General features: G+C 35.8%; 1 protein-coding gene across 3 annotated transcripts in view; it reads left to right on the top strand.

Moving 5' to 3' along the window:
• LOC138336152 (SRSF protein kinase 2-like) overlaps positions 1 to 12743 on the top strand; it is a 59445-nt gene that overhangs the window by 17333 nt on the left and 29369 nt on the right. For all 3 annotated transcript variants that reach the window (XM_069285483.1, XM_069285484.1, XM_069285485.1), the window contains one exon: positions 12387 to 12490. In XM_069285483.1, the coding sequence (XP_069141584.1) occupies positions 12387 to 12490 (104 nt within the window). The remainder of the gene's footprint in view (positions 1 to 12386; positions 12491 to 12743) is intronic.

The raw sequence follows: 12743 nt of genomic DNA, 5'->3' as shown, positions 1-12743 counted from the left end.
TATTAAATGTTACAAATCCGAGAACATGTCTGAACTTTTGCACCAAATCACAACAATTTGTTTCAGTATTTGGCTCTGTGCCCTGATCAAATAATGTTACATTGTCCGTTACAGGTTTCCCGGGGGCGTAATGTCAATTTAATGAATAAATAACCCTTTTAAAATAGGAAAGATATTGTCCTCCGCATGAACAATTTCCCCGGGCCTGTTTAGAGTAGGACGATTTATAGGAAGTAGAATATGGCCAGTTGTATATCGGCAGACATTGATTTTTCATGGCCTAGCTGTATCTAACAGCATTGATGTCTCCACACATTGTCGATATTTAGTGTATTTCTTCTGTACAGTTGCATCAGGGCCTACTTTATAATGAGGATGAGAGACAAGTGACTTATAACTTTAACAATCAATATGTCTATACACTCATACCGGCAATTTAATCCGATCACGATAAAGCCAGCTTTTGTATGTGGACGGAAATAATATTGAAATACACCTACAGGGAATCAAGTTCGTATGAAATGTAAGGATCTTCTGTATGATACAAAAAAAAAAAAAAAAAAAAATAAGAAAAATAAACTCATTATTTTTGTGACTTTGGAAATCAAACTGTGAAAGATCGATCAAGATTATAATATTTTTACCTGTACTGGCGTCATAATAACAAAATTATATAGCGCACTTACAGTTTGTGTTGGTTATTTCCTTGTAATGTGGTAGAACACAAAATTGGTTGGGTTTGATTATTTAACGTTATAATAACAGCTAGGATCATTTAAGGATGTGCCAGGTTTATGTGGTGGAGGAAAGTCAGAGTACCCGAAGAAAAATCACCGACAGTTGAAAGTGGTCAGTACCTGATCGATACCTGGCAACTGCTCCACATGGGATTCTAACTCACAACCCAGAGGTGGAGGTTTTATGGTAATATGTCGAGACATCTTTACCACTGGGCCATCGTGCCCCAGCACACTAGATACTCGTTCCAGTATTCCTTAGGCTGTAATTGAGCTGAGTACCTTACATTGCACAGTTTAAATTTTTGTGTAAACATCGTCACAGGAGCTTAAAACAGATGCTTCAAGTGTTTGAATAATTTACTACATGGTGTTATAGCTGTTCACTTCCTGGTAACTCAGTCTCCTCATCTGCCTAAAAACAGCACCATCTAGAAATTCATAGTATTGATTTTACTTTCAATTACTGTGTAAATCATTTAAGTTTATAGAGTTGGAATGAAATTAAATCAGTCTTAGAGCTATCTGAGTGTGGTATATATAAAAATTGTAATGGCAGGGTTGTCTGTACTTAGAGGGCCTCAAAGTCACCTTCAATGTACTCATGATAGTGACAAAGGTAACGCCAGGTTGTTTATTTTTTATTTCGAATAAATAGATAAGAATTCATTACTGAAATCGTAACACTTTAAGAACCTGTAATGTGATGACACACATGTCTGCTTGATGCTGATATTCATCATGATTTGAAAATATAATTAATGTTAAATGTTCGAATACAGATTGCTGTGTTCGAATATGATACATAATTTTATACTCCTGCAGGAATTTAAAAATCAACAATTAATTACATGTAGCTACAGTTGAAGTGTAAGTACTAACGATGCAAAGATCTTCCTATGTTTTTTGGTGCATCAATGTATCATCTATCCTAGATTAGGATCATGGAGTTTGAAACAGCCAGAAAAGGAGAGGGGGACTTATAGGGGGAGTTGGGAATGGGTGGAGGAGGAGGGGTGGGGGTTGAGCTAATTTTAGCAAATATGGAATATGGTATATTTCGTACTAATAGATGTAATGTGTGACCATCAACAGATTGCTTTTCCACACAAACTTGTCTTTCAGTATTTAGTAAATGGGCTATCACCTGGTGAAAAAAAATCTGCATTTGAAGCAGAGAAAATTATTGATTAAATAAACATAATGATGAACTTTATGTGACTCACTGTCTTGTATGAGTTACTCCTAGCATCTTTAACTCATGCACCCCTGAATACAGACTTAGGCTCTTCTAATTCCAAAACTACACCAGTCCATTATCAAATTTCAGGGATGAATGAGTTAAAATAAGTTGATAAATTGGAATCTTAGAATCTGAATGTAACAGTTTGATTATCATTTATGACTGCATGTGATTTGTAGGCAGTATTCATGTATATACAACACATTAAAAAAAAGATTTTGTATTCATGACGGATGATCTCCAGTTTTGTGTTGAATGAATGTGAAGTCCTAATTATTTTGATTTCGTTTCATTATTTTGTGTGTCATCATTGTTATATTGCAAATATTGAATCCATTATTAAACTTCATCACTTAAAAATGTTGACATCCGAGAAACTTTTTTTAAACACTTCCAGAAATTATGTTTTCGATTCCAAAATGGATACCTGGAGAATGGCGTAATTTGATTGTGCAGATCAGCCAAGATTATTTTGAACTGTTCTAACATTGAAATCCTGGCGGACTATTTGGTGTTTGTGTGGGCTGAGAGTTGTTAACAAATGCCACAGTGTCTGACGGAGATTTCATGTCAATAGGAATTCAATTGTGGAGTGGTGGAGGAGGTTGAGTGATTTCCCAGGACAGCCTTCCTGTCACAAATTGGTAGAAAGTGGGGGAATCTGTACCGGATCGTGTCAGGGTGACTATTTATAGGGCAATGTACGTCACACCTCCTTCATGTGGTCTGGTTATAGAATGTGGACAAAGGGAGGTAATTCTAGTTTGACTATCAACCTGCAACTATCAGTTATTTTGTGCTGCAGTTTTTAGAGGAAACCCAACAAAAGAAACAGCAAAGCCCTTTCAATTAATGTTTTTCTTGTTTACTTAGTAATTTGTTTTTCCATCTTGCCACTTTTCCATGTTTTTAATAATAAGCTTGTAATATCTTCACAAAATTCCACACCAAAGAACTATTAATGACCATATATTTAAGTTCAGGAAAATAGAATGCACTGGATGGTTGTGAAGATAAATGATGATATGAATAAGATGTTTGAAAATGAATGTGAAAGAATGAAAGTATTTAGCAATTTACAGTATATTATTTTGGTTTATTACACATGAAAAATGAAATAAAAAAAACATTTTAAAAAAAAACGAATTTTCATTTTGTATCCATAACAAACCTATAAAATTTCATCCTGTTGTATTAATTACAAGTCCCCTTCTCCAAACCAAAGATATTTAGGTTAGTGACGATCTGGTCAGAAGATATTGTCTCATATGCAATAGTTAACAAGAATGAACGAGGTCTAGAGCTTTAATAAATTTCAGGAATTGTAAATTTCAGGAATTGTAATGATTGGTTTGGATTGGTCTGATTACTTTAATATCCAATTAGAACAGCTAGAGTCATTTCAGGTTTAGTTGGTGGAGGAAAGCTGTTAAGCTGGAGTACCTGGGGAAAAACCATTGACCAGTGGTCAGTACCTAGTGTCTGTCCCGTTGAGATTCAAACTAGTGACAACTTCAATTTTAGTGAGCTGAGAGTTGTGAAACCAAGAGAAAATATCATGTGGTCGACCTTATCAGACTCTATCTACAAAGGAAATAATGCTCGCACATTACAATAATTGATATACACAACATTTTACGGTAATGTGTAAATTGGATGTTTCAAATACTCAAGCTGTGGACATATACCAGCATGATTTGCTCATATAGGCCAGAAGGAAAACGTAAACAAACACATGTGTGCTTACGCTAATTACCTGGCTCACCACGTGCAGGTTGTGTCGAACGTCAGTCACGTGATACGATTAGGAATCCGACAAAACCCGAAGTCACTGAACATGGCGGTGATTGAAGGCGCTTTATTCAAAACCAGGAATATATGATTCCTAGATTTCGGCTCTCTTATAGGCCGACATATGCTTTTGGGGAGCTAAATCATCAAGTTACATGTCAATGTTTAAATATCAAATGTTTAAGTTACATATCGTTACAGTGAAATTAGCAGCAATAGAGCTTTAATAAATTTCAGGAATTGTAATGATTGGTTTGGATTGGTCTGATTACTTTAATATCCAATTAGAACAGCTAGAGTCATTTCAGGTTTAGTTGGTGGAGGAAAGCTGTTAAGCTGGAGTACCTGGGGAAAAACCATTGACCAGTGGTCAGTACCTAGTGTCTGTCCCGTTGAGATTCAAACTAGTGACAACTTCAATTTTAGTGAGCTGAAATTGTTATATCAATGATATTATAGATGGTTATTGTAGAATGATGGTCATGAGTGTATCTAAAGTATGTGTCAGGACTGAAATATAATGGTAACTAGGGTAATGGCTGTGATATCTAGGTTAGAAAAGATAGCTTCAGTTTGATAGGCACCCCTGATATAGATAAATATGTAAAAGGGTACAGTTCATAGAGGGAATGTTGGCAGACAGCCCAGTGGCTGGTGTAGCTGGGCAGTTCTAATGTATGAATGTTCTAGAATCATATTCCATATTCAGTTCATTTTCCAACAACATATACATAAGCTGGTGTTCCCTAGAACATATACACAAGCTATATTGTTCCTGACAATATACACAATGTGGTGTTCCTGACAATATACACAAGCTGGTGTTGTCCACAACATATTTACAATCTGGTGTTCCCTACAAAATATTTACAATCTGGTGTTCCCTACAACATATACACAATCTTGTGTTCCCTATAACATATATAAACACTAGCTGGTGTTCCCCAAAACATATACACAAGCTATATTGTTCCTGACAATATACACAAGCTGGTGTTGCCCACAACATATTTTACAATCTGGTGTTCCCTACAAAATATTTACAATCTGGTGTTTCCTACAACATATACACAATCTTGTGTTCCCTATAACATATACACTAGCTGGTGTTCCCCACAACATATACACAATATGTAACTTGTATTTGTATAATCCATGTAACACATTTTAATGTGTCTGGGAGACTATAATAAAATCTAAAAACAATCTGGTGTTCCCTAGAACATTCACAAGCTGATGTTCCCTACAACATATACACAATCTGGTTTCCCTATAACAAATACACAATCTGGTGTTCCCTACAACATATACACAATCTGTTGTTCCCCACAACCACAAGCTGGTGTTTCCTACAACTCATGCACTATCTGGTGTTCCCTACAACATATACACAATCTGGTGTTCCCTACAATGTATACACAATCTGGTGTTCCCTACAACATATACACAATCTGTTGTTTCCCACAACCACAAGCTGGTGTTCCCTACAAGGTATACACAATCTGGTGTTCCCTACAACATAATTATACACCAGCTTATGTTCCCTACAACATATACACAATATGGTGTTCCGCACAACATATGCACAAGCTGGTGTTCCCTACAACATATACACATTCTGGTGTTCCATACCACATATACACTATCTGGTGTTCCCTACAATATATACCCAATCTGGTGTTCCCTACAGCATATACCCAATCTGGTGTTCCCTACAGCATATACACAATCTGGTGTTTCCAACAAAATATACACAATCTGATTCCATACCACATATACACTATCTGGTGTTCCCTACAGCATATACACAATCTGGTGTTTCCAACAAAATATACACAATCTGATGTTCGCAACAAAATATACACAATCTGGTGTTTCCAACAAAATATACACAATCTGATGTTCACAACAAAATATACACAATCTGGTGTTCCCAACAAAATATACACAATCTGGTGTTCCCTACAATATATACCCAATCTGGTGTTCCCTACAGCATATACACAATATCTTGTTCCCAACAAAATATACACAATCTGGTGTTCCCCACAACAAATATACACAATCCGATGTTCCATATAACATTAACACAGTTTGGTGTTCCCTACAATATATACACAATCTGGTGTTCAACACAGCATATACACAAGCTGGTGTTCCCTACAACATATACGCAATCTGGTGTTCCCCAGAAAATATCTACAATCTGTGTTCCCTATAACGTATGTATATATACCCAATCTGGTGTTCCCTACAGCATATACACAATCTGGTGTTTCCTACAACATGTACACAATCTGGTGTTCCCCAGAAAATATCTACAATCTGTGTTCCCCATAACGTATGTATATATACACAATCTGGTGTTCCCAACAACATATACACAAACTGGTGTTCCCCACAACACAATTTGGTGTTCCATATAACATATACACAGTCTGGTGTTCCCTGCAATATACATAATCTGGTGTTCCCAAAACATATACACATGCTGATGTTCCCTGCAACTAATCCACAAACTGGTGTTCCAAACAACATACACATGTAAAGATAAATTTTCCTCTCTTCACATCTATTAACCTGTAATCAGATTTGTTTGAATTAGACTGTTTAAATGTTATGATATTGAATATTTCATGTGCAACATTGGAAAGGTTGAAAATTTTCTGTTGAGGTTTATAAGTAATTAATAAGGTCTGTCTCCTTCGAAAATCTCTTGCAGATAAATAACTGGTCTACCAACTTAATCAAAAGAAAGAGAAAGAAAAAAGAAAAGCAAAATCTATTGTAAAAGATTTTGTTATACCAACCGTGAAAACTGATGTGGTTTAATATGTACCATTGGTCCTTTGTTATTTAACACCTGTTATGGAGGTTGGCCATCATGTGTAGTCTAGTATATCCACTTAAACTCCGAGTTATGTGACACAGCTGTTTTATAATGCTTTGTCTATGGCTAACTGACCATTTCCAATTGTCACATTCTTGACATAAGTTAACAAGGATAATTTCCAGATGTTAAATCATTTGTTAGCCATATCTGGTACATCATTTCAATCAATGCCTCAGTGGGTTTTGTACTGGGAATATGGTGGAGGGTAACCAAGAACTAGAAAAAATATACAACAAGCAATTGAGCTGTCATCGTTTGAGTTATAGATGTAATTAATCTGAATACTTTGTTACCATTAAGATGTTTCGGTTTTTGGAGAAGACGTGGCCATAAGATGGCTTATTAAATGTAAAGTTACATCTTGTAGCCTCGTGCCTGAAGATGGATGTCTGATCAGTTTTCTAGTTTATAGTTCATTGATCTGAACAGCCAAGATCTCTGGCTACCCAAAATATCTTGGTAGTTTGTGACTACATCTTATCTCAGTTAATATGAATGTAATTGCCTCTCCCAACACCAAGCAGTATAATCTCAAGTTACAACTCCCTAACTCTTTCCCTCGGACATTGATTTTCTATGAAAGGCGAATATAAACACAGCCAAACTGGTGTGGATTAGAGTCTTGTGTGTTCCTAAACTGTACCATCTATAGATGATATTAAAGACAAATGTCTTCTCCCATTGATAGGCGTCTTGTAACACAGACTGCTTCTGTAAAACATGAGGGATTACATAGTATGACTGTTTGCTGACTTGTTAAACTGTTCGACTGGGGTCTGGTATCTGTCTGCTAGAGATTTCCTAGGCATAAATGATATTAAACGTAATTTATGGCTATCTTTAGGGTCAGATGTTACTATTTTGTGTATTTGAGGAGCAGATTTCTCCAAGAGCTTCCTTAGAGCTAGCTGTTGCAGGCAGTTTTTGAGATAATCGAGGGTGGTTGGGATGCTTTGGGAGAATGATACAGAGGTTATATAACTCAGCACAAGTTTTTCCTGACACTGGAGATCCTGCCAGCGGATATAGCTGATCCCATAGGATTTTCACAACTTACATTTAGTGCTATAATTTCCGTTTCAAGAAGCGATGATCATCACAAATATGATAAAACTTTTAACAAGTTCATCATAATGTCGGGATGAAAGATAATCAAATGGTGATTGTGTTGGGGGTACTATGCTTACGCTGAACGTGAAAAAAAAAAAAGCAAACAAATGTGGCCTCTGGCCAAGCTATTATTGAGGGCTCTGTGAGCTAACTAGCATCTGTGGGATAGACTTGTATGTATCTATCTATACTACTCCTTTTCCAGGAGAGATATTTGTGTCTGAGGTGGAGAGGTGTGACTGAGAAAAATGGCCTAAGCTTCTGACTCTGTATAGTCAATATTTCCTGTACAGTATGTACATAACTCTAGAATCGGTCTCCCATCTCCAGTGTAACCCATCCGACCTATACCTCATAATGGCAAGTCTGCTGGTCTAACGTTCACCAGAGAAACTTTAGTCAGGATTTTAAGTGTGGAATGGCATTACTGGATTATTGGTATACCTGTTTGAAAGTGTTTTTGTGGGACAGTTAGTTTCTGACATTATGTGCTGTTTGGGCTCCTCATGTGTGAAGGAAGAACTCGAAATACCTCTGTACGTAAGTTTGCAATGGTGGTGCTCAATTTACAGATATTCAATATTCGTATCAAGTTATGTTTTGTTAAGCCAAAAAAAAATGGGATTTGAAGCAACAGAAATCTATAAAAAGAAAAACAATGACATGTTTTGCAGTTTATTCAAAGTAATATATTCAAACCTAAATTTAAATGGATTTATTCAAAGTTTATCTAACTTTCATTACCTAAAAAATTTAGTTGGATGATTTTGGAAATTTAAGTGCATGCAATAAAAATCATTTGGAAAAAAACCATGAGGTTACTTAAAAGAAAGGCATCTTATTCCCCAAAAAGTTCCAAAAGTGGAAATAGGAAAATTCTATCTGCATGACAACAGAAAACAATTGCCTCTTTACAAAATGAAACCAAATTATTTGATGAATGTTTGTTGATATGGTCACCATATTTGAGTTATAGAGTATAATTTGCTTAAATAATACTCCAGTTATGTTAAGAAATATTTTATTAAGATAACCATACTTGTTAGGAAGTTGATGGTAAACACTGTGAGTTCCTATACCTTTTAATTATACCTTACAGCATGGTCAGCATGATGTACGTATACCAGTAATCAGTACGTCTGTATAGATAGTACTATGACTCACAAACAACACTCTCTTTTACATCCTCAGTGCATTATCATTACTTGATGCAATTATTAGTATAGTTTTCATGGCTAATTCAATGACTGACATTTTGCCAATGAAGCATAGCAGTATACTATTGCTCTAGCTAATGGGCACACACATATATATACTAATTCTCTTCATGTGGTCCTATGATAGTTTGAGTCATACTCCGAGGAAATGAAGTTCATTCCAGGTCTACCACAAATATATTTGTCCAGAATTAAGTACAAAGATACTGTTCTTGATAATTTTGTCTCCTTATCATGCTTTCATGCTGCGGATATTTTGGTAGCAGGTCAAATAACCTTCAATATAAAAAAAAAGATTACCTAGATAGATAATAAATATATTGCATAAAATCTTCAGTATCAAACTTTTTACATAGATCGGCGACAATGTTGCGTTTTCTTCAGAATAATTTTGTTTTCACATAGATCAGTAACTATCTGTTGCATTATTTAAATCGACAAACACTTTTTAAATGTAAATCGCATCTCTCATATAGGATAACCATCAAATGGATTTTAGATCCCGGTGGATGATGGCGTTCACAATGAAATTACACATTTGTATGTAAGGATGAGTGTATCGTTGGATTGTTTATGTTGCATTTTACGTGTCTGCAGCAAACGTCTAGAGGTTTACATTGGCTAAGTTTACAACTATATTCCTGTCCGGGTCAGAAATGTAATCATGGCTACATAGAAAATCACAGAGTTTCTGCTGACTCTGCTGATTTCTATCGCAGCTACAGATATTTATTAAGATTGAGAAGTATTAGGTACACTATATGCCATAGCCATGCATTAGTACATAGGAACATATTTGTTTATTATTCTAACCTATGTATCTCAATCAGACAGGGTTTGTGCCTGTTTTATAGCCAAATATATGTCAAAGCTTTTTGTTTGATAGGCTTGTGTATTACAAATGACAAATATTGACAATAGAGTCATTAAACTGCAAAAGCAATTATCGACATTTGAGCTAAAAGCTAATATATTAAAACATGCAAATCCAATTATTAACATTGAAGACATGATGCTTTAAGACAAAATTATGTAATTAACAAAAGAGACAATGTACCTATATATATAGCAAGACAGATGACAAAAGAGCCATTTTAATTACAATGCATCAAACAAAAGTCATAATAATGCATTGAAACAAAAATATTGACAATAGAGCCATGTAGCCATGCATTCAGGTGAAAGTGTGATTTTCAGGGCCATAATTTGTAAATTAGCCATACATAAGACAAAAGTATATTTTGACAATAGTTCTAGCCTAGTGATGCATTTAAACAAAAATATTGACAAAAGAGCCATGTAGCTATGCATTGGCTAAAGAGTTGGGGCCATGCATCAAGACATTAAACTGCAACTTCTGTTTGGCCTAGGAAGATTTTGACTGAAAACCTGTTGAAAGATTCCAGTATCTGCTGGAAAAGGTAGTGATGTTAGGGGCGTGTGTCTTATTTCTCTGGCATATCAGGGACTGCTGACAACAGTTTAAAATCTCAGATTGTCTGAAAATAAACATTAAGCACAGAAATAGGCCATATGGTTAACAGTGCAATATGTCAAGGTCAGGATTGAATTTTACAGGGGAGACGTTTGGCATCTGGTGGTATTAGTATATGAGTATATACAGTGGTACATGATCTATTGTCTATTGGGTGGGGGCATCTGGTGAAACCCAAGAGAGATACAGTTTCTGTATAGATTCTGTAAGTTTAGAACTTATATATGAAGATAGAAGATTTCCCTTCAATTGATATTTGTTTTGATATTGTAATTGTTGAATTGTGTTCCATTTTCCTTGCATGAATCTCTTGGTATTAATTAATCATTGAATGTTTACAAACATTAGGTACAGAGAAACCCAAATATTAGCATAACTGTTATTGGAATAATTCTGTTATTTGCATAAAATTCTGTTATCTTTGTATTCCAACTCAGTATTTGCGTCAATTTTTACTTGTATTAATGCCTTTTGTTGTAAAACATGACACTGTTCGATTCGTTTCCATAAATATCTTATCAGGAGACGGAAACCACTTTGGTGAATTAAAAATAAAAACTCATCAATGGATATAATTGAAACGTAAATGTAACATTAGTATGAATTAAGATGGAATTGTTTATGTTTGTGTTTCTCTTGTTTTGTATTTTTAGAAAATAATTCTGTTATAAACAAACATACATAAAACTTTCTTGACTCTATTGTCATGTCATGATTGTTTTTGTAAAGAATCAATGGTTTTAGGCATACAGCCCAGAACTGTTAGATCACTCTAATATTATTTCGAACACCTCTGTTAATTTGTTGAGGAAAATAACAACTGGAAGTACTTAATGCTGCCACTAAAGCTCAGAATTAACAATCTCTTGGAGAGAACTCATTAAAAGTTACGACTGTTCCTGTCATTAAAATAAAATAAAATGTAGGAAACGATTGGAAAGTTTATAAAATCTAATCAATTCTAACAGATAACCAATCTTTGTGTGGGAATTTAAACACTAATGTGCAGTGTGCTCTCGTGTTCATCAGTCGTGCATTAGGTGCTGTAGATATTGGAGTGAAATATATTGACGTCCTATTGGGAGATGAGCAGGGCCTCTTGACGATGACCTATCATTGAAGGTCAAATTTATATCAACTTATCTGGATGGATTAACACCTTTCGGGTGTAAAAAGTAACGGGGACATTAATTACACTTTGGTCGTGTTTGTGTTGGGCGTGATTGTGTGTATCGTGTGTGTGCTGCAGTCATACCCTTCAGTGTATATAACCGGTGTCAGCCAGGCATGACAAAAGATGTGTACAACTGGCTAGCAAATAGATATGATTGGAACTAAAAATATCACCGAAGGCTGCCGGCACAGCATCACCATCCATCTTACCGTCCTGGAGAAAGCACGTGTATAGAGCTCTCATTGTAGGGCTGTATGTGTGTGTGATGCAGATCGTGTGTATACAGAGGCCAGAAACTGAAAATCTTCTGATAGACAAAAAATATTTCCCCTGCAGGGAGAACAGGATACAGGGTATTAGTGGTGTTATTGACCTGTGGTGATCGGTCAGAGAGGATCTCCAGCCATCAGGAACATCAAATATTCTCTCTGAATCTGATGGTATAGGTTCCGAATAGGTGGCCGGCTGTATCTTACTGAAGGGGGCCAGAAATTCCATTGATTCATTGATTCCTGTAGAACAGGAACATCAGACTGTGAGAACTTTTAGACTGTAACTTATTGAAGTTCCCACCAAAGTTTTTTGGGGGGGGTTCAAAAATCTTTAGGAACTGGCGAAGTACTGTACAATGAAAGTACTGAGGAGCTTATTTGAGCGGAATGTACTTTGTTTACGGCGAGGGCGTCTCATGAATGACATTGATGATGTTCTTGTGTCTGTCCCCAGATCTGATCCCCAGAGTCGGCCAGACCCTGAGTATGAGGAAGAGGAGGAGGAGATCCTGGGCTCTGATGATGACGAGCAAGAGGACCCCGCAGACTACACAAAGGGTGAGTATAACTGTTATCAGGAGGTACATATAACTATAACTGTTATCAGGAGGTACATATAACTATAACTGTTATCAGGAGGTACATATAACTATAACTGTTATCAGGAGGTACATATAACTATAACTGTTATCAGGAGGTACATATAACTATAACTGTTATCAGGAGGTACATATAACTATAACTGTTATCAGGAGGTACATATAACTATAACTGTTATCAGGAGGTACATATAACTATAACTGTTATCAGG

Source organism: Argopecten irradians, chromosome 12 (genome assembly GCF_041381155.1).
Source record: "Argopecten irradians isolate NY chromosome 12, Ai_NY, whole genome shotgun sequence".
NCBI lineage: Eukaryota > Metazoa > Mollusca > Bivalvia > Pectinida > Pectinidae > Argopecten > Argopecten irradians.
The sequence above is the reverse complement of the archived record's forward strand: the minus strand, read 5'-3'. Positions and strand labels throughout refer to the sequence as shown.